This window comes from Ceratotherium simum, chromosome 36 (genome assembly GCF_057802395.1).
Source record: "Ceratotherium simum simum isolate JZ-2026a chromosome 36, ASM5780239v1, whole genome shotgun sequence".
Lineage (NCBI taxonomy): Eukaryota > Metazoa > Chordata > Mammalia > Perissodactyla > Rhinocerotidae > Ceratotherium > Ceratotherium simum.
This window is the reverse complement of record NC_141935.1, coordinates 27147249-27172973: the sequence shown is the minus strand read 5'-3', so window position 1 is coordinate 27172973 and position 25725 is coordinate 27147249. Positions and strand designations below refer to the sequence as shown.

General features: G+C 37.6%; 1 protein-coding gene across 2 annotated transcripts in view; it reads right to left on the bottom strand.

The window, feature by feature from the left end:
- The window catches only part of FMN2 (formin 2), a 346386-nt gene that overhangs the window by 108924 nt on the left and 211737 nt on the right, over positions 1-25725 (bottom strand). Inside the window, exons 11-13 of one of the 2 annotated variants that reach the window (XM_087424460.1) lie at positions 25418-25564; positions 22191-22250; positions 21918-22038 (exon numbers count right to left, since the gene is read on the bottom strand). In XM_087424460.1, coding sequence (XP_087280586.1) covers positions 21918-22038; positions 22191-22250; positions 25418-25564 — 328 coding nt within the window. Of the gene's footprint in view, positions 1-21917; positions 22039-22190; positions 22251-25417; positions 25565-25725 lie in introns of those variants that run through there. The other variant, XM_087424461.1, reaches the window with a different exon arrangement.

Below are 25725 nucleotides of genomic sequence, written 5' to 3'. Positions count from 1 at the left end.
ACATATCATCCTGGCTACTACTTATCATCATCAAAATTGGTATGTGACTATGTAAATTTTTAGAAAAATACCAAGCACTACAATCTTACAAACTTGAAGGGTCATTTAGAAACATTATTAAAAACATAACAAAGATAGAGTTCCTGGAAAATTTCCATTACAGTCAAACCCAAATAGTAAAGAAACATTTGTTACCGGCTGTTGGCATAACTGCGTAATTCCAATCTTGTCAGCTTTTGTTTAACTTAAAGGCCTTTCTAATCCGAAACGATTTTGTATTGTGTTAAAGAACTAATACTGGAAAGCATGGGTTAGGTTTCCAAATACAAAGGAAAATCCAGCCAGAAGACAGGAAGAACAAAAATCTCTCAGATGTTCCCCTGGAAAATGGGTTCCAAGACATCAATGCCACTCATAGATTGGCACGTTTGGGGGGCAGAGCCGACACCATCTTATCAGTGTCAGATGAAAGCAAGAACACTGCACGCCACTCTCTGAAATGAAGCATGACCATGAGGAGTTTGGTTATTTTTTTAGGGAATTGGAATATTTCAGCTGTAACTTATACAAATCTCCAAGTTCAATCAATGTTAATCAGTTTAGAGTCACTGCTTTTCTGTGAGCTTCCAGAAGGTCACTGGCATATCCAAACCTGCTTCAGCAAGTTTGAAGAAAGCCACATAACAGACACAAAGGGGGAGAAACAAGGTTGATTAAATCAGAAATTCTTCCTTCCAAAACCAAATTGTTTCCCATGTCAGTCTGGTTTGTACATGACTCTGAGTTCATTTTCAGGAAACAGAAACCATTCTAGCTACTTAAAGCAGATCAGTGCAGCCAATAAGATGCTTATAAAATTATTGTAAGAGCTGAGACATTGGGCTCCACACTCCAGGAACAACTCCCAGAACAAAACTGCAGAACTGCCCCTTCAAAGGAGCTGTTATCTATGCCACAGTCGGGATCTAAGCTGTATGGTGGGTACAGCTGTAGACACAGAGGAAGGCGCAGATTCAAGAAATATTCAGGAGGTAAAATTAGCAGAGCTTGGCAACTGACTAGAATGTAAGTAAGTGATCCTTCATCATGTAGTGGTATTTCCCAAAGAGGCAAACTCCAGAATCAACTGAGGAGCCTTTTCAGAATCTACCTGCCAAGGTTCCCAACCAAGCCATTTTGAAAAGTAATCTCCAAGGATAAGACTCATGAAAAAGTTCACACAGTGATTCTAATGTGCACTGCTGAGTGAGGCAGGGAGGGGGACGAAGGATGCTAACTGGATTTATAGCCTGGGGGCTTGGGGACAGAGAATGTGGGAGCAAGAGCAGATTTCAGAGGAAAGAAAATGAATTTGGTCTTTAAGAACCTCCTGGGTTTTAAGATGCCAGTGGAACATCCACGGGTATTTTCCAGTAAGCGGGTGGGTGTATGACTTTGCAGATCAGAGTGATAGAGTGATAATGGAAACTCTGAATACAGGTAAGATTGCTCAAGAAAAGCTATATACAGTGAGAAGAAGAGGGAGGCAAGGTTGAACACCTGAAGAATACCACCCTCCATGAAAAAGCAGAGAAAGAACACACCACGAAGAAAGAAGACTTAAACAGGATTGTCAGACGTTATACGGAGAATCAGAAGCTAGTGGGGCTAATGAAGCTAATGGGCCAGCGAGTTATAAAGAGTGAGTCGAATGCAACGGAGACACAGACAAGGTAAAGGCTGAAATAAAATGTTCGCTCAATTAGGCAAATAGTGATGACAGTTCAGTAGTGCTAAGGACAAAGATGAACTGTAACAGAGTGAGGAGGGAATGGGAAGTAACGAATCAAAAAACCCAGAAGTCGACCAGAAATCCGTGACCATCTTGGCCAATTAGCACAAGTGTCCCAGAACAGCTGCCCAGCAAAGGGGTGCTGTGGGCCAGGGGAAGAATGATGAATAAATGAGCACAAATCTGCCATAACCTTTGGAAAATACTCCAAATATTTTAGTCTTGCCAACGGTGGATCAGTAGATCCAGCTGCATATTAAGAGAAGTATGTTATTGACAGGGATCATTCTATCCTAAAGATGGATTTCAGAAAAATCAAATACCTAACAATTAAGTGTCTATAGATTAATGTCACAATAATTCCTTATCATCTAAATATAATGAAAGAAGAGGGAGATACCGCACACGTGCTAATCCCACAATAGCTTAGTTTGGACATGGCAGACTTAGCAATACTGCCAGTGGAATAACTTATGTTCACTCTGAGTTCACCAGTTTACATCTCAAAACGAAGCTAAATAAAACCAAATGGTTTTACAAGTATACTCTTCAGCTGGTGGTTTACAGGTATAACTTCAACAGAAGGGATTCTGACAGGGAACACTGTTTTAAATTGAAATGAATGAAAGAGCATTACATTAACACACGATTTTGCTGCTGTAATCATTCCTGTGAGAGGAACTATCAACTTCTTTGTCACCGTCTGTACACAAGCGATTGGTTTCAAACTCGATGCACTTCCAGGGACAAATCCAGTCTATGGGCTACAAGTGGATAAAACATAATAACTGTGAGTTTGAAAAAGGTACTAGCCTCTCTGTAGCTCAGATGCTTCATCTGTAATACACAAAAAACAATAGAACCTGCCTCCTGGGGTGGTTACAAGGAATAAATCAGGTACTATAAGTGCAGGCTTGGAACTGTGCCTGGTACACACTAAGGGCCGTGTGAGTTCTAGCCATTATTACTGTTGTCGTTCTCAGTACTTTGCCAGCAGCGGGAGCAACAGGAAAGCAGTATCCCCTCGGGGCCAAGAGCCTGGACCTTGGACACTGGGTTTGCAGCCCGGCTCTTGCACTCACTAGTCGTGTGTCTTTAGCCAAGTAAGCATCCTCTCTGTGCCTCAGTCTCCTCATCTGTAATATGGGGATAATAATGGTGTCCTCTTCATAGGGAAGTGAAGATGAAACGATTTTATGTAGGTAAAACACACAGAACAGAGCCTGATACAGGAACAGTGTTTGCTACAACGACTGCTGCAACATAACGACCACCACTATATCACACCAGAGCTACAACTAAGAATACACAACAAGGACACGGAGGCGTCATCTCTAAATCTCAAGAAGCACCGCAGGCAAGGCTGAAGACTGTGAGAATGACATTTCCATGGGACAACCTAGAGTGAGTTATAATTTTTCTTCAAACATATTCTTTACGGTTGATGCTAACTACTTCTGACCTATCTCACACTTGATTAACACAGACCTAATAATCAATGGTGACACACCATGTGTTGACACTGTCGATGACACTGGCTGGACCAGATGACCCCTCCAGGTCCCTGTGACACTACTTGTTGTTCCTCAATCTATCTGTGTGTTCAGAAAGAGGAGGGGCCGTACTTCCTAGTCAGCTAAGGTCTGAGTCTCCATGTGACATGAGCAAGTTCTCCCAGATGGTTACCGCTGGGTCTAAGCGTAACTACGTGACAAACAGCAAGTGCACATCGTTGGTAATGGACTTTCTTTCCACACTTGGCCTTGGGAAATGTGAACAGCTAACGTTTACTTATTATCATAAACGAGACCATAGTGGTCATTGAGATCATTGAAATGGATGCATTCTATTAGTAAGGGTGGTCCAAAATGAAATGAAACTAATTCTAAATTACTTATTTGACATAGGTAGTATGTACGTAAACAATGTAACTTCATATAACAAAACTCTACAAGTTCGTACTGTGCAAGCTTTAGGAGACACTGGTGCTGATTCATTCAGCTTCAACCTTGAACACACTGTATGATACTCAAGTGTCATAATGTTGGTAAGAGACGAAGTCATAAAAATTAAACACCAGGCAGTTATTTTCAGTTCTGAGTCTCTGGGCCTGCACATGAACATTTTTAGTGACCAGGGGCTCACTACTTTAGAGGTAAGCCCGTTTATTGTTTCAGCTCTCATCTTTAGACAGTCCATACAGAACTGAATTTTACCTACCTCTAACTTCACATGTTGATCTCATTTTTGTCCTCTAGTACAAGACAGAAGGAGTCAAATCTTAGGGTAGCAAGTTTCTTTTTAAATATCAATTCTGATCATGTAATAATGGATACTTGAAGTATGTTCTTCAAAAGGATTTTGAAGAGTCAATATCAAACTAAACAGAGAAGACTAGCTTTAAATTGATGTCTGCCACAGGTCTAAAGGAGGCAGTTAGTCAAAAAATCAACGATAGAACTACCATATGATCCAGCTATTCCACTGTTGGGTATTTATCCAAAGAACTTGAAAACACCAATTTGCAAAGGTACATGCACCCCTGTGTTCATTGCAGCCTTATTCACAATAGCCAAGACTTGGAAGCAACCTAAGTGCCCATCAAGGGACGAATGGATAAAGAAGCTGTGGTATATATACACAATGGAATACTACTCAGCCATAAGAAACGACGAAATCCAGCCATTTGTGACAACATGGATGGACATTGAGGGTATAATGCAAAGTGAAATAAGTCAGAGGGAGAAGGTCAAATACCGTATGATTTCCTTCATTAAGTAGTAGATAATAACAACAATAAACAAACACATAGGGACAGAGATTGGATTGGTGGTTACCAGAGGGGAAGGGGGGAGGGAGGAGGGTGAAAGGGATAATTGGGTACATGTGTGTGGTGATGGGTTGTAATTAGTATTTTGGTGGTGAACATGATGTAGTCCATGCAGAAATAGAAGTACAATGATGTACACCTGAAATTTTTACAATGTTATAAACCAATGTTACTGCAATAAACAAAACTAAATAGAAAAAAAAAAAAAAAAATTAATAGTACTTTAATTCCAAGGTTAAAAAAAAAAAAAAAAAAAAAAAAATAAAGGAGGCAGTTAGGACAGCCCTTCATATATTTGAAAATGTAATCAAGAATGATCTGTGGGGCTGGCCTCATGGCTTAGCAGTTAAGTGCGTGCGCTCCACTACTGGCGGCCCGGGGTTCGGATCCCGGGCGCGCACCGACGCACTGTTCCTCCGGCCATGCTGAGGCCGCGTCCCACATACAGCAACTAGAAGGATGTGCAACTACGACATACAGCTATCTACTGGGGCTTTGGGGAATACAAAAAAAAAAAAAAGGAGGAGGATTGGCAATAGATGTTGGCTCAGAGCCGGTCTTCCTCAGCAAAAAGAGGAGGATTAGCACGGATGTTAGCTCAGGGCTGATCTTCCCCACAAAAAAAAAAAAAAGAAAAGAATGATCTGTGCATCCTTCCAGATCACTGTGCCTCTTTGGAACTGCAACCATCAGCTAACTAGCCAAAGGAAAGGTCTTATGGAATTTTTATAAGCAACAATAAACCTCCATACACAAATCCACGCATACATCAAACTTAATCTTTTAAAATCTAACTTCTTTTTGAATACATTAATGTGATAAATGATGACATAATGTGTCACTTACTAAAGACTATTTTCTAGTGAAAAAAAATGAACATGATTATTTCTAGCCATTCCTCTTTTCCAAATAATACTGTATTTCACAGGGACAATTTTTGATATCTGAGAATGAACAAATTGTTAAATAAAAATTACTACTAGCTTAGAACTTTTCATAGAAAAGCAAAGCGAACTGTAGAAATTCTGAGGATGACACTGAGAGACCACAAGGAAAGGTATAGTGAATTTTCCTATAAACTCTCCTCAGTTAATACTGATGAATACCTCCCATACTATATTAAAGACCAAATTAGCTTAAAACGGAATTAAATTTATATCAAAATTTGTTTTAAAGAAATGTGTACACAAGAATGGCAAGTTTCAACTAATAAATAGAGAAGGAATAACGGAGTTAGAAATCCTAATAGATGCTAAAACTAGTGGGTGAAAGTTTGAGGAGAAACAAGATATTTACATACTTTCAAATAATGACCTCACGAAGTACTTACTAATTATAAAAGGAAGAACGTAATGTCACAGCGGAGGAACCAGCAGATGCCACCTGAACAAAGTGGCCGAAGTGACCACAATGACGTATCATCACCCTCAGTGATGAGACAGACTGACATCATGCGGAGAGGACACACATCACTCCTGCAGACAAACCTAAATAGAGGGACGTCTACGAAATAAGCAGCCTGTGCACTTCAAAAATGGCACCATCAAGAAAGAAGAGACTAAGGAACTGCTCCAGATTACAGGAGCCTAAGGAGACACGACAGTGAAATGCAATGTGTGAGCTTGGATTGGGAAAAATGGCTATAAAGAACGCTTCTGAGTATGGTCTGTGGATTAGATGATAGCATTTATGTTAAATTTCCTGCATTTGATAATTATACTGTGTACACATAAAAGGATGTCCAAGTTTTTAGAACATACACACTAAAGTCTTTCGGGGTAAAGAAGCATGATGTCTCTGACTTGCTGTCATGTGCAGAAAAAAAAATTATGCACATCCACATATGTACACACAAGCATGCAGACATACATGTCTATACGTGGGGGCAGGAGGGAGTGAACGATAGATAGTGCAGACAGGATAGGCAAAAAATAAGCAACTGATGGTCTAGGTAAAGAACATACAGAAGTTCCCCGTACTACTTTGCAATTTTTCTGTAAGTTTGAGTTATATCGAAATAAAAAGCTATAAGCAAACAACAACAAAGAATAACAAGGTGTCCCAGCTGGTCTAACTTGGACATTTAAGACTTCTAACCAAAGACCTGGGGCTAGGGGGCTTCTACACAATTTCTTTTTTAGACTGTTAAGAAAAGTCAAGCACGTCTCACAGACAGTGTCAAGCTTGGTTTTCCTTTACATCTGGCTCAAGTTTAAGAGTCTGAAGGCTCTAGAGCTGCAGACACAGTGTCTCTAATTAAGGGCTTGACTGGCACATCAGGGTGACAAGCAAACACATTGGTAACGGTCACCAAGGACAGATTTTTAAAGATGTCTTACAAGCTCTACTCTTCCAAATAAGTAAAAATATTCATCTTTCCTAAGACAATTGTAAAAAGTTATTACTTCATTGTCTCAAACCATATGTAAGATGACAAATGCAGCATCTTACAATAAAACAATAAAAGCAACCTCACCACAAGTTAACCTGCTTATGGTATTTCACAAACGGTTCTAGAATTCTTCAAATATGTCCATCCTTAACCATAAAATTTTCAAAAATTAACAAATTGCTCAAACATTTAGGATTTGTACAAATAAATTCTTTAAGATTAAATTCTATGAATAAAATGGTATAATGTCTTGAGTATAAAAGCGATTTATATAAAACTGAAAATATTATACAATGTACTCTAATATACTACATATATGAATTTATTCAATGCAAAGCCTCTGCCATTTTCTAAGGATATAGTAAAATCGCACTTATAGGTCTAGGTGAGAATGTTTATCGAGGGCGTAAATAACACACAAGCTCATACAGGATCTTGGCTGGGTGCGTGGCTTTATTAGCGGCCTCCAAAGATGTCATTCAATGATGACTTGAAGTGTAACTGCAGACCTCTACGACTGGCCTAGAAATCTCAGCCACCCCGTGAGATTCTCTGGAGTAGTGTAGTCTCTACCATTGCCATTATCTTCCAATTCTAATGTGCACTGATGCCAGACCTGGAGTGAGCAACCCAGCAGGTGTTCATCGACATAAAGGAGTTTAGTAAATGCCCCACACAATCAAGCTGCAATGACTGACATCTGTCAACTGAAACAGATTCTACTGAGGCTGATATTTGCTTCAGTAATGTCTGGCTAGTGGGCTCCAGTGTGGTACAAAAGCAGTGTATGAATTTAAAAATATTAAAGCATATTGTTCCCAAGAAGCAAAACTCTTATGTGTCCATTTTCAAGACAAAAAGCAACATTTTGTGCAGTGCTTAAGAAATCAAAATTCGAGACAGAACAGCTCCAAACGGAAATATTTTCTAGTTTGGGCCCATGAACATAGAATTAACAAAAGATACATATAAAGCAAAGTAAAGTGCTGGGGCTCAACAGTCTTGTCACTTTGAGTCTCCTAAATTCACAGGATGAAAGAAGGGGGAAGTATGCAAAGAACCATAGAAAAGAAGAAAGAGAAACATTTATGCAGCCGGAGGGGAGAACATTAAAAAGAAATTATGAGAAAATTAGGAAGTATTTGAAATGTAAAAGGAGTTACTGAAATGTTTAAGGAGGCACCGTCTGGTCTCTCATTCAAAGGAACAATAAGTGTTAGAAAGAAGTGGAATGAAGTCAAGGAATTATTAGGGGATTTATGGCTTTTAAGGTTGGGGAAGTTTTAAAGTCTACTCAACATATCTCAAAAGAAAAAAGAGTAGTCACTCCAACTTAAATATCTGAAACTATTCTAGGAATTCCAGGTAATTTATCGATACAGGTGTAATAATCTCTAACATCCCCCGGTTAGTGAAGATGGAAATTATATAGACAGTGGTCAGATACACTCAGGAGCCTTACCAATCTTATAGATTAATAACCAGTATCTCCAGATATCATTTCATATTCTATTAACATAGATGAAGAAATTGAAGGTATTTTTATAAAATAAAATAGAGAAGCAACACATGAGAACATGAAACCAGGCTTCGACAGAGGTAGAACTAGATTTGCACTGCTCCACCCCCGTGACCCGAGAGACCTTGGACAAGCTCTGGAATATCAATAACCTTCGTTTTCTCACCTGCAACATGGCGATGGCAACTGTCACGTCCAGTAGGTTTAGTGCAAGGGCTAATGTATGTGAGGTGCACGTGCCTACGGTAGTGTCTCAATGTATGTTATTATTCTTTTTTTACTTTATTAATTAGAAATTAATTAGAAACTTCTGTGAAGTTTCAACTTGTAGAACACAGTACAAGAATTTTAGATATTCTTGATAAATTATAGGGCTAGTCAGAAGCTGTGAATTCCAACAGACATACATACAAAGTTATACACTTTTTGTCATAGAAACGAAGACCACACGTAGCACAGAAAGGTGGCAGAGGTCTGCTAGGAATGACCCACAAATCATGGGGGTAAGCGAGTTAACAACAAGTCAACTATTATCAAGAACAAACAAGACGTGAGGTATTATGAACTGAAAAGTGCTGCTCAAACAGGTACGATGTCTTTCTTCTGCACTAGACTACGGTCAGAATCTTCCAGTTGTCCTCTGTACTGATTTTTTTCTTCTCCGAGTTTTGGAAATGGATATCATCACCAGTGAGGCTGTCTACAAAGCAACATTCAAAGAACTAAATAAATTGGGAAGACAACATAAAGAAATGTGAGCTAAGAGAAGGGTACAGTATGGCTTAAGTATCTCTAAAAGTTATAAATCTCTTCCATTTATTCTTAACTTGGAGAGCCATAAGAGAGATGGGGGGGTCACCTTAGAATAATGTAAATAAATAATTTAAAATTAAAGAACAAAATAAGTAAACAGTATGTCAGTTATTAACATATTGTCTCTTAGCTCCAAAACTACCTTTCTCTACTAAGGCCTGCGATGCTGGCGCTTGGGCTCAGCAAACTATTTCTCCTTTGCCATCTGGCTCACTGGCAGGTTCCACCAATGAGGAGGCAAGAGAGGGGCTGGATGGAGGGGAGGGGGAAGGCAGCTGAAGGGATTTGCTGCTCCATGAACACTGCCCCCAGACTCTTCTCCTCCCCACCAGCCAGCAGGTGGTTCCAGTTCCCGGCCCAAATCCAGCGTCAGTGCCCCCCTCGAAAGTCCCAGTGCAGCCAGGCAGAACAGAACCCCCTCTTCCGACCTCCCAGCTCTGCAGGGACCTCTGAGCACCCCAATCCCAGCTCTGTGGGGTCCCCATTCCCAGCCTCCTCAGTCTCAGCTCTGCGGACACCTCCTCTGAGTCCCCAGTCCCCCATCTCAGCTCCTCAGGCACTATTCGCAGAGGCAGTATCCTCTCCACCAGGTCTAGGTCCCAGCCCCACAGAGCTGTCTCCCTGAAGTTCTCGGGTCTCTGACAACTCCAACCTCTTCACTCTGTTCCCCCAGCCCTAGGGATGACAGCTGGTTCCAACATGGACCTGAGCATCGCTTTTTCGCCTTTTCAGTCCTCCAGCACGGGTTAACCTAATTCTCTACGTTAAATTATTTCTATTAAAATAATAAGTGTGGTTTCTGTTTTCCTGACTTCACTCAGAACTAGAAGAAGTGGTAACCAAAATTAATGGATTATATTTTTCTAAGTGCTCAACAGCTTCCTGGCACTGGTGCTTAATTTTACTTTAATTAATTGCTTATATATAATATCTGTTTGAATTGTTCAACAGAAAATATGCCAGTTTCTCAGATTAATATTTCCCCAAAAAAGGTTTTATATTAGTACCATTCATCTGCAAACGTATATTTAAAGTCTTCTTAAACATAACTTGTTCTTTTAACTAAATTTCATATGTTCTTTGTGCTTATTCTTGAATTTGCTAAGCTATATAATTTTGTCATAAAGAATAAAAAAGGCTGAATAATCACACATTTTAAATTAGTGGAGCCCAGGGCCGGCCCCGTGGCTTGGTGGTTAAGTGCGCGCGCTCCACTGCTGGCGACCCGGGTTCGGATCCCGGGCGCGCACCGACGCGCTGCTTCTCCGGCCATGCTGAGGCCGCGTCCCACATACAGCAACTAGAAGGATGTGCAGCTATGACACACAACTATCTACTGGGGCTTTGGGGGGAAAAATAAATAAATAAAATCTTTAAAAAAATAAAAAAATAAAAAAAAATAAATTAGTGGAGCCCAGATGATTAAATTTCAACTCTAATTCAAACATATTCCTGGGTGGTTGCCTATTTTTATTTCCTCTTAAATAAAATTATTAAAGATGTCATACTTACAGAGGAGCAAAATATGCACATAAGATACACCCAACTTACAACTTAAGAAACAGAACATAAACAACATTTTGGAAGAGTCCCGTGTACTCCCTACATCTCACCCTTGTGCCCAGAGATAACCACTACCTTCACGTTTGTGTTTTTCATCTTCTTGCTATCCCTTAACAAGTAATTGTTTAGTTATATATACATAGTTGAACCTTGAAAATTGAAATCATTCTGTTTGTATTTTTTCTATGCCTTGTTTTTTCTCAAGATTGTATTAATAAGATTTATCCACTTTTAAGGCAATGAATGTAGTATAATGGTTTCACTGTTCAATAGATGTTCTTTGAAAGAAGATACCATAATTTACTCAGCAATTATTTTGTTGAAAATCATCTAAGGGGCTTTGGTGCTGCTACTATAAATATGAACACACTTCTATATTTCACCTGGTCACCCGTGCACTAGAGTATATATCTAGGGACCAAATGCTGGGCCAGAGACTATGGACTTTTTCAACTCAATGAGATATTGCCAGATGGTTTCCCAAGATGGTGCCTCAATTTATATTTCCATCACCAGTGTAAAAGAGTTCTTACTAATCCACATGTTTGCCAATATTTCATATTCTCTGACTTTTTAAATTTTTGAAAAGGATAATAATCAGTATTTTCCAAGATAAAATTCTAGGTGTAATACACTCTCGCTATTAACGTGTTATCATGCACCTCTGCACATCTCCACTTATGTAGCTACCAGTGTACTTTTATCAACATTCTCCTACAGGGCAAGTTCATCCCGACAGCTTCACCACAGAGGAACTATTTTAGCTGTGTAGAGAAGGATAAGTAGGAGTTTGCCAAATGAAAATGGAAAAAGAAGTAACCGCAGGCCCTCAGTGACGGAGAAGGAAACATTTGCATGGAGACTGTTGTAAATGACTTTAATCCCATGGTGACCGTGTACAACACACGTGAAGACTATGCTTTCATGTCATAATTTGCTTATCGGGGTCCCTGTGCAAAATGGCATCTTATGGGCTTTGAATTAATCTAAGTTGGCTATTGCACTAAAAGAAAAACATTTTTGCAAAGTACACATTGTAACACAATCATGGATCACTTATAAAGTAAAATATACCTTAACTCAAAATGTCAGAGAACTAATCCCCTTTGATGAGCTGTGGTTTCTCAAGGCAGTCAGGTCAGAAAAGCAAGTGATTAGTGACAATGAGGAAGCACACCTTTACTGTTTGTTTCTCATATGAATAAATAGCATCAGATCTTCGAATTAAATGAGGAATGATTTGATTTTCTTCTCATTAGCTCTCACTTCCACTAGCAAAATTACCACTGAAAGTAATGGAGCGTGAAGAGATTTACAGCACAAAAAGTCTAAGAATTCTGAAAAAAGTTTATTTGAATTGAGTACATCTGCACATTGGTATGGGGGAGTGGAGGGGAGATGAGATGGAAAGAGAAAGAGAGAGATTATACTAACGTTATATATAGTAACCTATATAGTGTTGACTGGAAGGAAACTATGGAGTGATACAATTTTTTTCAGAAGCACTTATATGTTGCCTAGTACACAGAAAAATTTAAATAATTACTTTATACCACCCTCACTGCCCCTAAAAATTAGAAAGATATGTTTAGTTCTTTCTATCTCCTCTGTCCCCCTCCTTGGTCGAAATGACTATTATCTTTTATTTGAGTTCCTTCCTAACTGGTCTCCCAAATTCTATGCTGCCAGAGCAATATTTTCAAGACATAAATTTTATCACTCCAGTTCCCTAAATAGAATCTTCCAGTGGCTGGAAATTGCATATGGAATAAAATAGAAATTCCTTATAAAGAATGTAAACTTGTAGAGTCTCCATGATCAGAACTTCTCTCTCATCTCATGCTCACCGTGTTCCAAGAATACGAGGGCATGTGGACTTTTCCTCCGCCTGAAATACTTCTCTGCCTCCTCCTCATTCTCCTTCCCACCTGCTCCAAATACACACACACCCCTCACCCACTTAGCACCTTCCTGCCCAGCAAGCCTATGCTGGCTTTTACGATCTGGTTGCTCATATCTCTATGGTTTTATCATTTTCTACTTCCCTGCACTCAGCCTATATTTGAGTCATGTAGGATTGCTCACAATTCCAAGAACGGAACTTGGTTATGTGCCTGTTCAAATCTCCTTCCATAACTTATTTCACCTGTAAAGTATTCATAAGTCATGACTCCATTCTAACGGCAATTCCTAACTCAAGCCTTCCCTAACCAATTAGGTATCACCAGGTTCATCTTCCACTCTGCTGCCTGTTTCTATTTGTCCACACTGTTGCTATACTATAGTGTAATTATCTGTTTGTGTGTTTGGCCTCTCAACTACACGATACAACCTTTAAATACAAGGTCTCATTTATCATTCATCTTTTCCCTCCAAGCATCAAGCAAAGTATCTTGGCAACAACAGGTGCTCAGTAAACACCAGCTCTGAGTTCCACTGCCTTGGAGGAGACCACATATTTGGATAAACTCTGCTGACTTAAACAGACCAGGCTCAGTCTTTATAGACCTGCTTGACATAGTAAATTCCAACAAGGAAAATCACACACAGTGAAAATACAGCTCTACTGTTGTAGAGGAGACCATCAGGATAATAAAATTTGATAGATTACTCATAAAAATTTACATTACAAGAGACAGATATACATAAGGCAACAGAAGACAGGGTCACACAGAAAAGCCATACGAAAAGAACAGAGCTCAACAACTCAAGTGTGATTCTCGTAGTATCCCTCGCCCCTTTCATCTGCCGTGCTAAAGCACACTGTAACGCGAATAATCCTGGTTCTTACCTATTTTCTAATTAAAATATATTTTACAATAGGAACTTTTAAATTGTATCATTTTTAAGCTAAAGATGCTCTTGATTTTTCGTAGAGAATAATAATTCTAGATCTAATAGAAAATGGACTCTGGAACTCGCTGTGTGTGGGCACGGTACACTGCACCAGAATCTCGGCGGGTGGTGGAAAGCCTGCTGAAGTTCAGAGTGTGAGGCTGACTCAGCTTGGAGCGGTGATCCTAGCCGAATCACAACAGGATCGTAGGCTTCTCACGCTCAAAGTGTGTTTTTCACTTTATTCTTGACATAATTTCCTGTAGTTCTGAAGGATCTTAACCAAACATGTCTCAAAAGCAAAACTGACTACTTTCTATCTCTATTCACTCCTCCTGTATCCCCTTCTGCAATGGTTTCAGCACCAATCCAGGTACACGAGCTAGAAACAGTCATCTTGTACCTCCTTCTTCCTCACTCTGCATATCAGTGCAATCACAGAATCCTGTTCCAGTGCGTCTCCAAAGACTCCCAGATCCCTCTCTCCTCTTCATTCCTACCACAAGGACCTCAGCTTACACCCTCAACATCTCTAACCGGCTAGGTCTCCTGCCTCTAGTCTCTCCTCTAAACGATCCTTCACACGCTCCTCATGATGGCCTTTCAAAAATGCATATCCGTGCGTGTTGCGTAGTTGCCTAAAAGCATTCCCATGGCTACCCAACGATTGCAGAATCAAGTCCAAACTGCTCTGTTGGTCCTCAAGACCTTCACGAGGACACCTTGCCATCCCCTAATTCCACGCCCCTGAGCACCCTATGCTCTAGTTATATCAGATATTACCATCCATTTCCTGTCACTCTATTGGTTCACTTACTCACTTACTGAGTCCAGATCGTTGTCAGGTATGTATTAAGAGCTAAGGACAGTCAAGGCGGAACCTTCCATTCAGTGAAACTCCACAGGGGGCAACATTAGTGTTATCATTAGGGTGAGCTCTGGATTGGGTCCCCCAGGTTCAAACCCAGCTCCCACCCATACTACGTGACCTTTTGCAGGGTATTCAATATCTCTAACTTGTAGTTACCTAATGACTACAGAGAGGATTAATGATAATATCTACATTACAGAGATTAAATGAGTTAATGCACATAAAATACTGACACAGAGTAGGCGCAGCAAGCTGACTTGAAAGGTATATCAAAACTACTGGATGGGGGTACTTTTTCAAACCATGTGTATGCACAATTCTAACCCTAGTTATGAATTCTGCTGCAATGAGCCAAATATCAAGTATGAATATTTTGTACCCCTCAGATGTAAACGTGATATAAATGGAGAAACCCATGGCCTCATGGATCAATAGACAATCAAAGCCCTAATAGTCACAGGACTGGTAACTTTTCTCATGCTCTTGCCCAGGCTTGAAATTTTATTTTTCTTTCCCCTGGAGAGAATTTTACTGATCTTTCAAAGTCCAATTTAAATATGATTTTCCAAGTATATTTAATCATGATCTCTTCTATGGTTCTATAGTATCTTATTTATATAACTAAAAAATATTTGTTATATAGTGGTCATTCATATAACCACTAGTCCTCTTATTATTCTATGTGCTTTGAGGGAAGGGTCTATGTTTATATTTTTTATTTTCTATTAATTTAATAAACATTTGTTGAATGATAACTAAGGTATTAGACTATAATATCTCTAAGATTTCTTACTGATCTAAGTGTCATAAATTTTATTATTCTGTTCTATTTAAGGAGAGAACCCACCCATTAAATTCATAAGTTCCTTTTCTAGAAAGCATTTTGGTAATAAATATCAGGACTCTGAAAAAAATGTTCCATTGTCTTTGATCCTGTGATTATAATTCTAAGAATCCATATTAAGGAAATAATCAGAGATATAGTAAAAAGGCTATGAATAAAGATGTTCAACATGATATTTCTTAAGGGAAAATTGAGAAGAGTCTAATTTCTTACAAGAATCAAATTATTGACTAAATTATGGCATGATCATAAGATGGATTATTACAAAACCATCATAAATGGTTTTTGAATTATATTAAATGGCATGGGAAAATGCTCATGTTATCATTTTCAGCAGGAAAAAAAGTAAGATATAAAAGTGAATACATATGTCTAGTCAAATGGAATGATTCATTCATAGGTTGAGCCTTCCTTCTGTTGGAAAACACATAGCAATGAATGAGACCATAACAAGAGAAAATCAAACAGGCACAGTATGCTTCTGAAAAAAGTGTTAATATCTCCTTGGACCAGAAATAGCAGAGAAACTCAAGTTAATAGACAGTGCTGAAGAGAGAGGTCACTGAAGTATGTATGCGGAGGAGAAGATAAAGATCTTGGCTTATGTAGAGATGGGTGAAGGGACAGTTCACACAGCAGAGAACGAAACCAGTCTCACTACTGGAAACCCAGAGCTGTGACTGGGCTCCCCAACTCAAGAAAGGAGGATGAAACAGCTACAGCCTCTATGCAGCTGTGTGCCGGGGGCAGCAAGAGTAGGTAGGGACAGCTGTCCAGGCAAGACCTAAGCCAAGTCACCCACTAGCTTGATGATGGACTCTGTAATAAACCTAACATTCCCACAGGGTAGGAGCTCCAAGCTGCTGAGAAAAGCTTTGGATCTGGCCTGGGGGCCAAATGCAGGCCAAGTCAAAGCAATCGAAAAAATCAAGAGAGTGCAGGATTTGGGGGGCCAGGGGAGGAGAGAGAGCAAGGGACAGACAGATTGATAGATGGGTTCTGTCACAATTCCTCAACTCTGCAGTTGTAACACAAAAGCAATCACAGACAATAATGGTTGGGTGTGTATGGCTATGTTCCAGTTGAATGCTATTTACAAAAAGAAGCTCCATTTAACCCATAAACTATAATTTTCTGACACCTGTTTCAAATTAACATTCCAATGCCACAAAGGAAACCGCGTAGAAAGACAGCTTACAGCTATTAAAAAATGAAAGACAGATTCATTTCAGATGAAACAAAAACTATACAAAATCCAAAAAAGACTTTAATACATTTTTATAAACACCAAAGAGATAAAGAAAAGATAATATCCAAAATAAGAACAAGAAATTACTTTAAAGGTAAAAAATACATAAGGTAAAAAAACACATTGGAAATCTTGGAAACAAAAAAATTATCATGATTTAAAAATAGTTGCATTGATAACATGAACACCAGATTGGATCGAGTCAAAGGGAGAATTAATGAACTGGAAGACAACGTTGAGGAATGCATGAAGATTATAGCAAAAGAGCGGGGCGGATTTTTAAAATATTAAGAAAAGTTAGAAGACATAGAGAGTTAGACCAAGAGGCTGCAATGTACATCTAAAAAGAGTTTCAGGAAAAGAGGACAAAAATGATGAATATGTGAACAGATAATTGTTGAGAATTCTTAAGACCTTAAGGAAGACATCAGTCTTCAAGTTGAAAGTTCTCATTAAGTACAGAGCAAGATAATAAACAAACAAACAAATAAATAGACTCATACTACATATATTAAAGCAAAGCCAAAGATTAATGCAGATGAGAGAATTATAAAAATCACCAAAAAAGAAAAGACAGATTATCTACACAAGAATGACAATTAGATTGAAAACAAACTTATCAGTGATAAGAGATAGCAGAAGAAAAAAAAAGTATCTTCAAAATACTGATGAAAAATAAGTCAATCTAGAATTCCATATCCAGCAAAATTATCATCCAAAAATGAGGGGTAAAATTTTTTTTCAGTCACTTTCTGACTAAGAGTTTAACATCCACCAATCATCATTAAGATAACAACCAGATGAGAAGGGGAAAAATGAGATGTAACAATAGTGGCACAGTGAGTGATTAAATATATTGGTAAATGTTATTCCTAATGATTATAAAATATAAGTAATTTTTAAAGAAAAATGATAGGACCAAAAGTCTGGAAAAACACTAAAAGAAAGATGAGAGTAGTTTAATTATTGGTTAGAATGTTCTAAAACTTTCACCTTATTTGGGAAGGTAAACAAACTAAATAAATTTATAGCATATAATAAAATTATATAAATTAAGAAAATATGTTAACATTTAAGATCAGCCAACAAATTAATAGAAATATTACCTATTGCTCCAAAATGAGGAATCAGGGAAAGAATATTGAAAAATTTGTCAAGGCAACAGAAAACCAGAAAGAGACAGAATGTAAATGTACATAAATTAAATTATCAATTATAAAACAGAGAATGTAAGAATGGACAAAAATTATACACATCATAGTTCCAAAAGTATAATTCATGCATGTGCAATATACATACACATCCCAGATAAAATATATCAAAATATTAATGTTATTTATTATTGGACTGTAAGATTACAGATAAAATATTTTCTTCTCTACATTTTTCAACATTGTCTGATGTCCCTATGCTGAACTGATATTTATTTTAAAATCACAAAAAGTTGTTTTTAAAAAAGGTATTAGGTGCATCTGAATTGAGTTTATAACATCCTTTTTGCTCTCCTCAAACAAAAAATAAATATCAAAAATTTACAATCGTAAATGTAATTGTTACAAACAAATATAAATCAATACAAACAAGTTTAAAGGCTGTTTTTTCCCTATGTATCTCTGGACACAGATATTACTTCAACTTGAAGATGCAGTTAATGAATTTTAAACATTTTCAAGTCAGGTATTGAAGGGAGGGGGAGGGGTGGTGGACACAGGGGAGAATTTGCATGAGAACATTCTTGCCCAGTTCTGGTAACTTAATTACTCAATGCTCTGTACCTGTTGAGTTGATTTAAGTCATGTGGCAAGTGCTACCGTTTCTACCCAAGAAAGGCACTGGAACAGACGCCATCATTTGGCATGACTGCATCAAGGAAAGCTGCTGACAGCCAGAAGAGATCAAAAGCAGATCAGGTTGCTTAACAAATGACATGTCAGTGAGCTCAGAAAGCCAGGGGACACCCCGAGGAGCTGCGGAAATCTCGGGAACAGGTATAGAAACCAAACACAGTGCATGTTCTTATAAAATGCTAACCTGGGATTCAGTTGTCTTATTAAAATGTCTGAGCCATAACACACTATTTCTCAGTCTTTCCTTAGAAATAAAAATCAAGTCTCGACGCAGAAGCAGAAGTGATAGAGGCAGAAGATGAGTGACTTAATGATTACAGCTTACCTGTCTGTATCAAACCAAGCACGCTATTTATTCTATTTTTTCCTTATCATGACTAGCCAATATTTATTGGATACTTATTTCATATATTACATGAAAAGTATTTGGATGAATTCTTTACATACATCATCTCATTTTCTAAACCTTCTAAAAACAACTTGCTTCTGGAAAAAAAATGGACAGGCCATTTGAATCTTCTTAAATGAACTGCCTAAATTGATTACTTAGAAGGAATCATTTTTAACAGGCTACATGTACCAAAGTAGACATTATTTTAAAGTAATTATATCCAAAATAACATAATCCAATAATCTCCTATTTGACTCCCATTTAGTCAGATCAATGTACATAGCTATTTATACCCATCTCATCCTAAAAAGAGATGAGGCAGTTTTACTCTATGTCTTGTTGATATGAAATGCTACATTCATGCTAAATCCTTCCCAGAAATTGAATTTACAAGATTTCCTTCTTTGTGTCACAAAACATCTTATTTTCTATAGAAAAGCTCAAATTTTGGAAAAGCAAAAAATAAGAGGTATGATTAAATTATGATTTTTGTCAGTTTTTAAAAGCTATCTCAGAGTTTGACAGCCTTGTACGCAGCTCTTCAAGCTGATCTCCTTTTACAAGAACACAATATATAATTACATTATTTCATGAACTATAGTTCATTTCCCCACCTTCACTGTGAGTTCCTTAGAGGCGAACACCATGCTTCTGCTACTAACATGGTACCAGGGTTGCATTTCTTAAAATGTGTCCCACCAACTAGAGAACCTACCAGATATTCTGCAAAAAAAGTGCTCTGTGGTCAAATAAATTGGGGAACTGCTGCCAACCCTTCTTTCAGAGAACACTGGGAATTCCTTTTAGATTTATCTTAACCTGGAAGTTCTTATATTCATTTGGTCATGAAACTCCCCATTTCTAGGGCATCAAATTGTAAAAACCTGTGGACAAACTTGAGAAAATACTGTGCTGGGCAAATGCTACAGCTGCTAGTTGAGGGAACAGGCCTTGCAGAGAAGTTCACTTTACCCCCAGGGGAGGCATAAACCCTTGGGGTGAAAATCATCACCTTCATCCTCTGAGACACTCAAACACTGCTAAGATGCTCCTACAGTATTCAGTCTTCTGTAGTTACCACATTGCTCCAGAAGACAGATGTGCAAGAGGAAACAGCACTCAGTGGCACTGGCTACTCATCCCTTTCAAACCCATTACCTTGTGTTAGTTCTCTCTTTTCAGCTCTAAGTCTTGTGAGAACTTGCCATTTTCACGGCCACATGCATATTTAATAACATTGTAAGAAGGCACGTAGATATGAAAAATAAATGAGGTAACATTCCAAAGTGATGCACCAACCTAAGCAAACATAAATCCCCTGGAAACAAGATAACCATTCCTCTCATGTCTTAAGTCATCTGCAAACCATGAAATCTGACTTTGCAAGATTGAATTGTTGATTCAGTGTGAAGTATTTTCCCGATACCCCAGAAATGCCCCTAGCACCACATCAGAGAGAGAGAAAGAGAATGTGTGTGTACAATTTCATAAGCAAACCAAGATCTGATAAAAACTATACATGAATGGTTTGGGTTTCTTACTGTTTTAAGAAACATACTTAACTTAAATACATAGTAACATAGTATTATACAAATGTAACATAGTTTGATTTATTATTTTTTTAAATAAGGCAGTCATTCTTGGGCTCAATCAATGAGCACCCATATCTGAGGCTCTAAGGAGAAACATCTAAGTGACAGGATTCACCCCTCTTTGACAGCAATGATTGTATCTTTGGGTACCTGTTGTACCTAGCAAATGCCTAACACATGCCTCATGCCTATGATAAATATTGTTGAGTGTTTAGGAACTACGAGCAAACTATACAACGTTGCTATGTTGACCTAAATCCATATAAAAGCATCTGTGACCAGAACATAACAACTCCATAAATCTGATTATAGATCAATATCTTTGGATAAATATTTCAAAATTGAAATAGAATCTCTTAGAAGTTATATCATCTTGGGGCTGGCCCCGTGGCGTAATGGTTAAAGTTCCACAGGCTCCACTTTGGCGGCCCGAGTTGGCAGGTTCACATCCCGGGCACAGACCTATACCGCTCGTCAGTCATGCTGTGGTGGCGACCCACATACAAAATAAAGGAAGACTGGCACAGATATTAGCTCAGAGCTAATCTTCCTCAAGCAAAAAAAAGAGGAAGATTGGCAACAGATGTTAGCTCAGGGCTGATCTTCCTCAGTAAAAAAAAAAAAGTTATATCATCTTTTTGGTTTCTAGATAGGGGTAACCAAGCCTCTTCTTCTCATCTAGTAATACAACATCAAATGAAAATCTCACATAAATTTATTCACTCCCTGTCTGTGCTTCATAAAATTAGAAAGAGGCTTAAATAGATAGCTGAGGTTCTCAATTCCATAACAATAAGAAACCTCATGAATGGGGGATAAAAGGGATTTTGCTCACAAAAATAAAAAAATTTTGTAAACTATTTGCTTTTGTGTAAATGTCAATTTTAATTTAGAAATTTGAAGAATTTCAGACTCTTTTCAAAACGATTGGATATAAAGCTCCTCGACTACTGATAAAACATTACACACACGTGGTTTTTGACCAACTATGTAAAAGAGATATTTTGTTCCCAGGAAAGTTTACAAGCCACAAAATCTTGGGCAAGTATACCACGGGAGGTTGGGGAGGGACTATTTATCTTTTAACAATGACATGATAAATGTGCAAATGTTGTTGGCTATAAAGTGAAAACAAGATGATCAAATTTGCTCCTGGCGAGAGATGGCTATTCAAATCACTAAGGTATTATTCAATACTTAAATTTATAATACATCTAACTTTTCAGACAACAAAAGAATCAGATTACTGGTAAAATTTTTCTTTTGCCAACCAAAAAATTTTTAGTTCTACAAGACTGTAAAAGACTTTACTTCCTTCAAAAACATTGAAAAGTCTGTCTTCTCTCATTAAAAAAAAAGCATAAATAATAAACACGAGTTTATTTAAGATTAGAAGTTACCTTTCAAGTCTTTCTTTAGTTTTCTGAGATCTTTTTGAAAATCTTCAAACTTCATCTGCGAGGCCTGGAAAAGGTCCTGGGGTTCTGGTAGTGGAAAGACACACTGTTCTTTGCCAGCGTCCTAATTAGCAAGAAACGCAATTTTTAAACAAATCAGTATCAATATAAATAAGAACAATACAACAGCAGCAATGGCAAAACAAGAACAAACACTGCCAAATCAGTCAACAACAAAGAATAACAAAATATGACTATACGTAAAAATCGTCATACCTCGTCAAAATTTCGAAGATAATAGGAAACGATATATGACAAAAGGCTTCTGCTATTGTCCTAGGCAGAAAGACCAAAGTAAGTAAAAATATATTTTAAAAATTATTAAATATAATAGTGTTAAGTAAATTCCAGAAAATCTGCATATGTAGATGACAACATTTAGAATGAAACGTGAAATACTATATTTCAGATACTTCAGTCACTGTACCTAAGGAGTTTCATGGCATAGGAGATCTTCTTTTTCCCCAGTGTTCAAATCGAAGCTCCAAGCGAGAGCACAGCTGTTTAATAAGGATGGCATCTATAACTGTCAACACTTTCCTGTCTATACCCTCCTCAATTAGAAAATCAGTTCATTAACTTTTGTTCTATTATTAAAAGGTATGGGGCCAGCCCGGTGGTGTCGTGGTTAAGTTCTCGCACTCCACTTCGGCAGCCCAGAGTTCGCAGGTTCGGATCCCGGGTGCGGACCTACGCACCGCTTGTCAAGCCATGCTGTGGCGGCATCCCACATATAAAGTAGAGGAAGATGGGCATGGACATTAGCCCAGGGCCAATCTTTCTCAGCAAAAAGAGGAGGATTGGCAACAGATGTTAGCTCAGGGCTAATCTTCCTCACAAAAAAAAACAAAAGGTATAACTTCTATCTTAACTGAAATGACTAAATATTGCTAGCATTTCTAAACAGCTGGACCAAAAGTTATTACTCTACCAGTAAGTCTGAGTGAGGCTTGTTAGTACATAGATTAGGGAAATAAAAAAGGTATTATTTCCAGTAAGCAATAGCTTTAAAAATGCAAATACAAATTATAAATTATTATGTCAGGAACTGAGATCAAGGAATTAATATCCATGCAGCTATAAATAATGAAATGTGTGAAGTTCTACAGAAAAACACGTAAAACTGTTTCATATCTAACAGTCTTCAAAGACTAGCTTTTCACCTCCTTTCTGGCACATTTAGAGGCATTAATTATTTTTTTTCGCATTACTCAAAATTAGTATTAGATAATCTGAATGTGAGAGACCAAACATATATATATATTTTTAAAAACCCTACGATACAAACTACATCCCCTAAGATGGTTCAATCTGACCATGATTTTTCCCTATTTATAAAAAGAGCAACATTCCTTTATAATCAAATTTGACATGATATAGTAATATATCTATTAGACACTTCCCTCATAGTAATATATAGTGATAAGAATAATATGTCAATCACATAGTGATATATAGCAATAATAATAAAAGTAATATATTTATTAGAAACAGGATTTGCTTATAAAATGATTTAAGCAACTTGACTTCCTTTCTATTTCCTAACTTGTCAATCAATGAAATGGTTAGCAATAGCTGAATCAATTAACCAAATACTCATTCAATGCCTACTGATAGGCAGGCTGAGCGAAAATTATGAGTGATCTGAGCACAGCTCTGTCCCTGCAGGTCTACAAATAGTACTAAGGAGTAGACATTGTTATATTTGTTTTATAGAGAAAGAAACAAATTAGGAAGATTTTTCACAGTTCTTGTGAGAATGCAAGTGAAATTATAATAAAAATCTTGCTTCTTGATTCATCATTTAATTTTTATCTAGATTACTCCTTAATTATTTAAATTAATGAAATTTAACTTACTGGGGGATTGAATAAGATATATCAACCAAACAAAAAAATAAATAATCCCTTTTTCACATATGATTATCAGAATCTATTTCAGATCCATAATAAGTTAAACATTATGTTGATGCTATTTATACCCCAATGGTAATTGCAAAAGCGACTTGTTTCAATCCAACAACCAGTTGTTAAGAACTATTCAAGAACTACCGTGTGTTTAGAAGAGAGCTTTTGTTTCTGAACAAAAGGGATTTGTCAGGTTGACATATTGGAGGTTCCTATGAAAACATGTATCATACAAATATAATAGCATTTGAACAAATATAACCATAAAAATCACAAAAATTATATTCTGTTGGTGTTCCAAGAAAGGACTATGTTTTACTCAATTTTGGAAAAGCACAGTATCTGGCATTTCAGAGAAGCCCAAGGAAAGAAGTTAAATGAATGGATGAGTGGACGAATGAAGGAATAAACAAACAAGTTACTGAAAAAAGTCTCTCTTTCTTGTGAGGGAGATTATTTATTACCTAGGAAGGACAGTTCTATATATTTTCATTTCTATGAGCCAATTGTTTACTTCAACTTAATATTTTAAAACCACATTGGGGCCGGCCCAGTGGCGCAAGTGGTTAAGTGCGCACGCTCCGCTGTGGCGGCCCCGGGTTCGCCGGTTCGGATCCCAGGCGCGCACTGACGCACTGCTTGTCAAGCCATGCTGTGGCAGCTTCCCATATAAAGTGGAGGAAGATGGGCATGGATGTTAGCCCACGGCCAGTCTTTCTCAACAAAAAGAGGAGGATTGGCAGATGTTAGCTCAGGGCCAATCTTCCTCACACACAAAAAAAAATAACATAAAACCACATCCATAATTCCTTCATCATACAATTCCACGTGCAGATTCTTCTGTCAGAGAACCAGAATTCCATTATTTTCGAAGTTTACAATCTCAGACTTTAACTCTGACCATCATGGCGGTTTTCCTAACCTTATATTTCTACTGACACTCTCATAATCTCTTAGATATTCATTTTAAACAAACACAACTATAGAGTAGGATCAAAAAATAATAAAAATAAGCCCCAAAAGGGCTTAGATACTCCCACACATACCAGTACCAAAAATAGTATGTAGCAAAACAGGATTGTCTTCTATATTTTATTTACAAACTACTTTCCCTTATCTTTGTTTTGTTTTTAAAACATGGGTGTGTTGGCCTCCATTGCTTACCACGGAAGAGAAGAAGAAAATAATGGATATACTGTCTAATTTGTAGAAATTAATTACTCCTGAGAGTTCAATAGGATAAATATTAGCAGACATGGAAAATGGAGAATGAAAAAATTATTTTTATTTTAAAATATTGTCTACTCAATTATTCATTAGACACAGGATTCAAAATTACTCACTTTAAGCAACATTATTGTTCACAAAATCACAAACCTATGATGGCCATTACTTTTATCTAGCTCAGAACATAAAGAAACTTTTGACTTTGGAATATAAAGAAGCATTTATTGCAACTGGTTTATGGTCAAACTTATTACTAAACAAAACGTCTTATCTTCAATTTGCCTACACTCACTCATACAAAATACTTACACTGCTTTTGACATCCTTCAGCTTCGGGAGAATGTCTAATCCGAAACCATCTGCCTGTCCCCGAGTCTTATTTCCGCCATTCATGTAGTTGCCAAAGGCAAGAACCAAGCCCAGAACCTGCATAACCCCTGGGCCATTTGTTAATGTCTGCAAAACAGGATCAAGAATTCTCTTAGACAGACAGTCCCTGGCTTACCATGGTTTGACTTACGAGTTTTTGACTTTACGATGGTGCGAAATCAATATGCATTCAGTATAAACTGTACTTGAATTTTGAATTTTGTTCCTTCCCAGGCTAGCAAGACGCG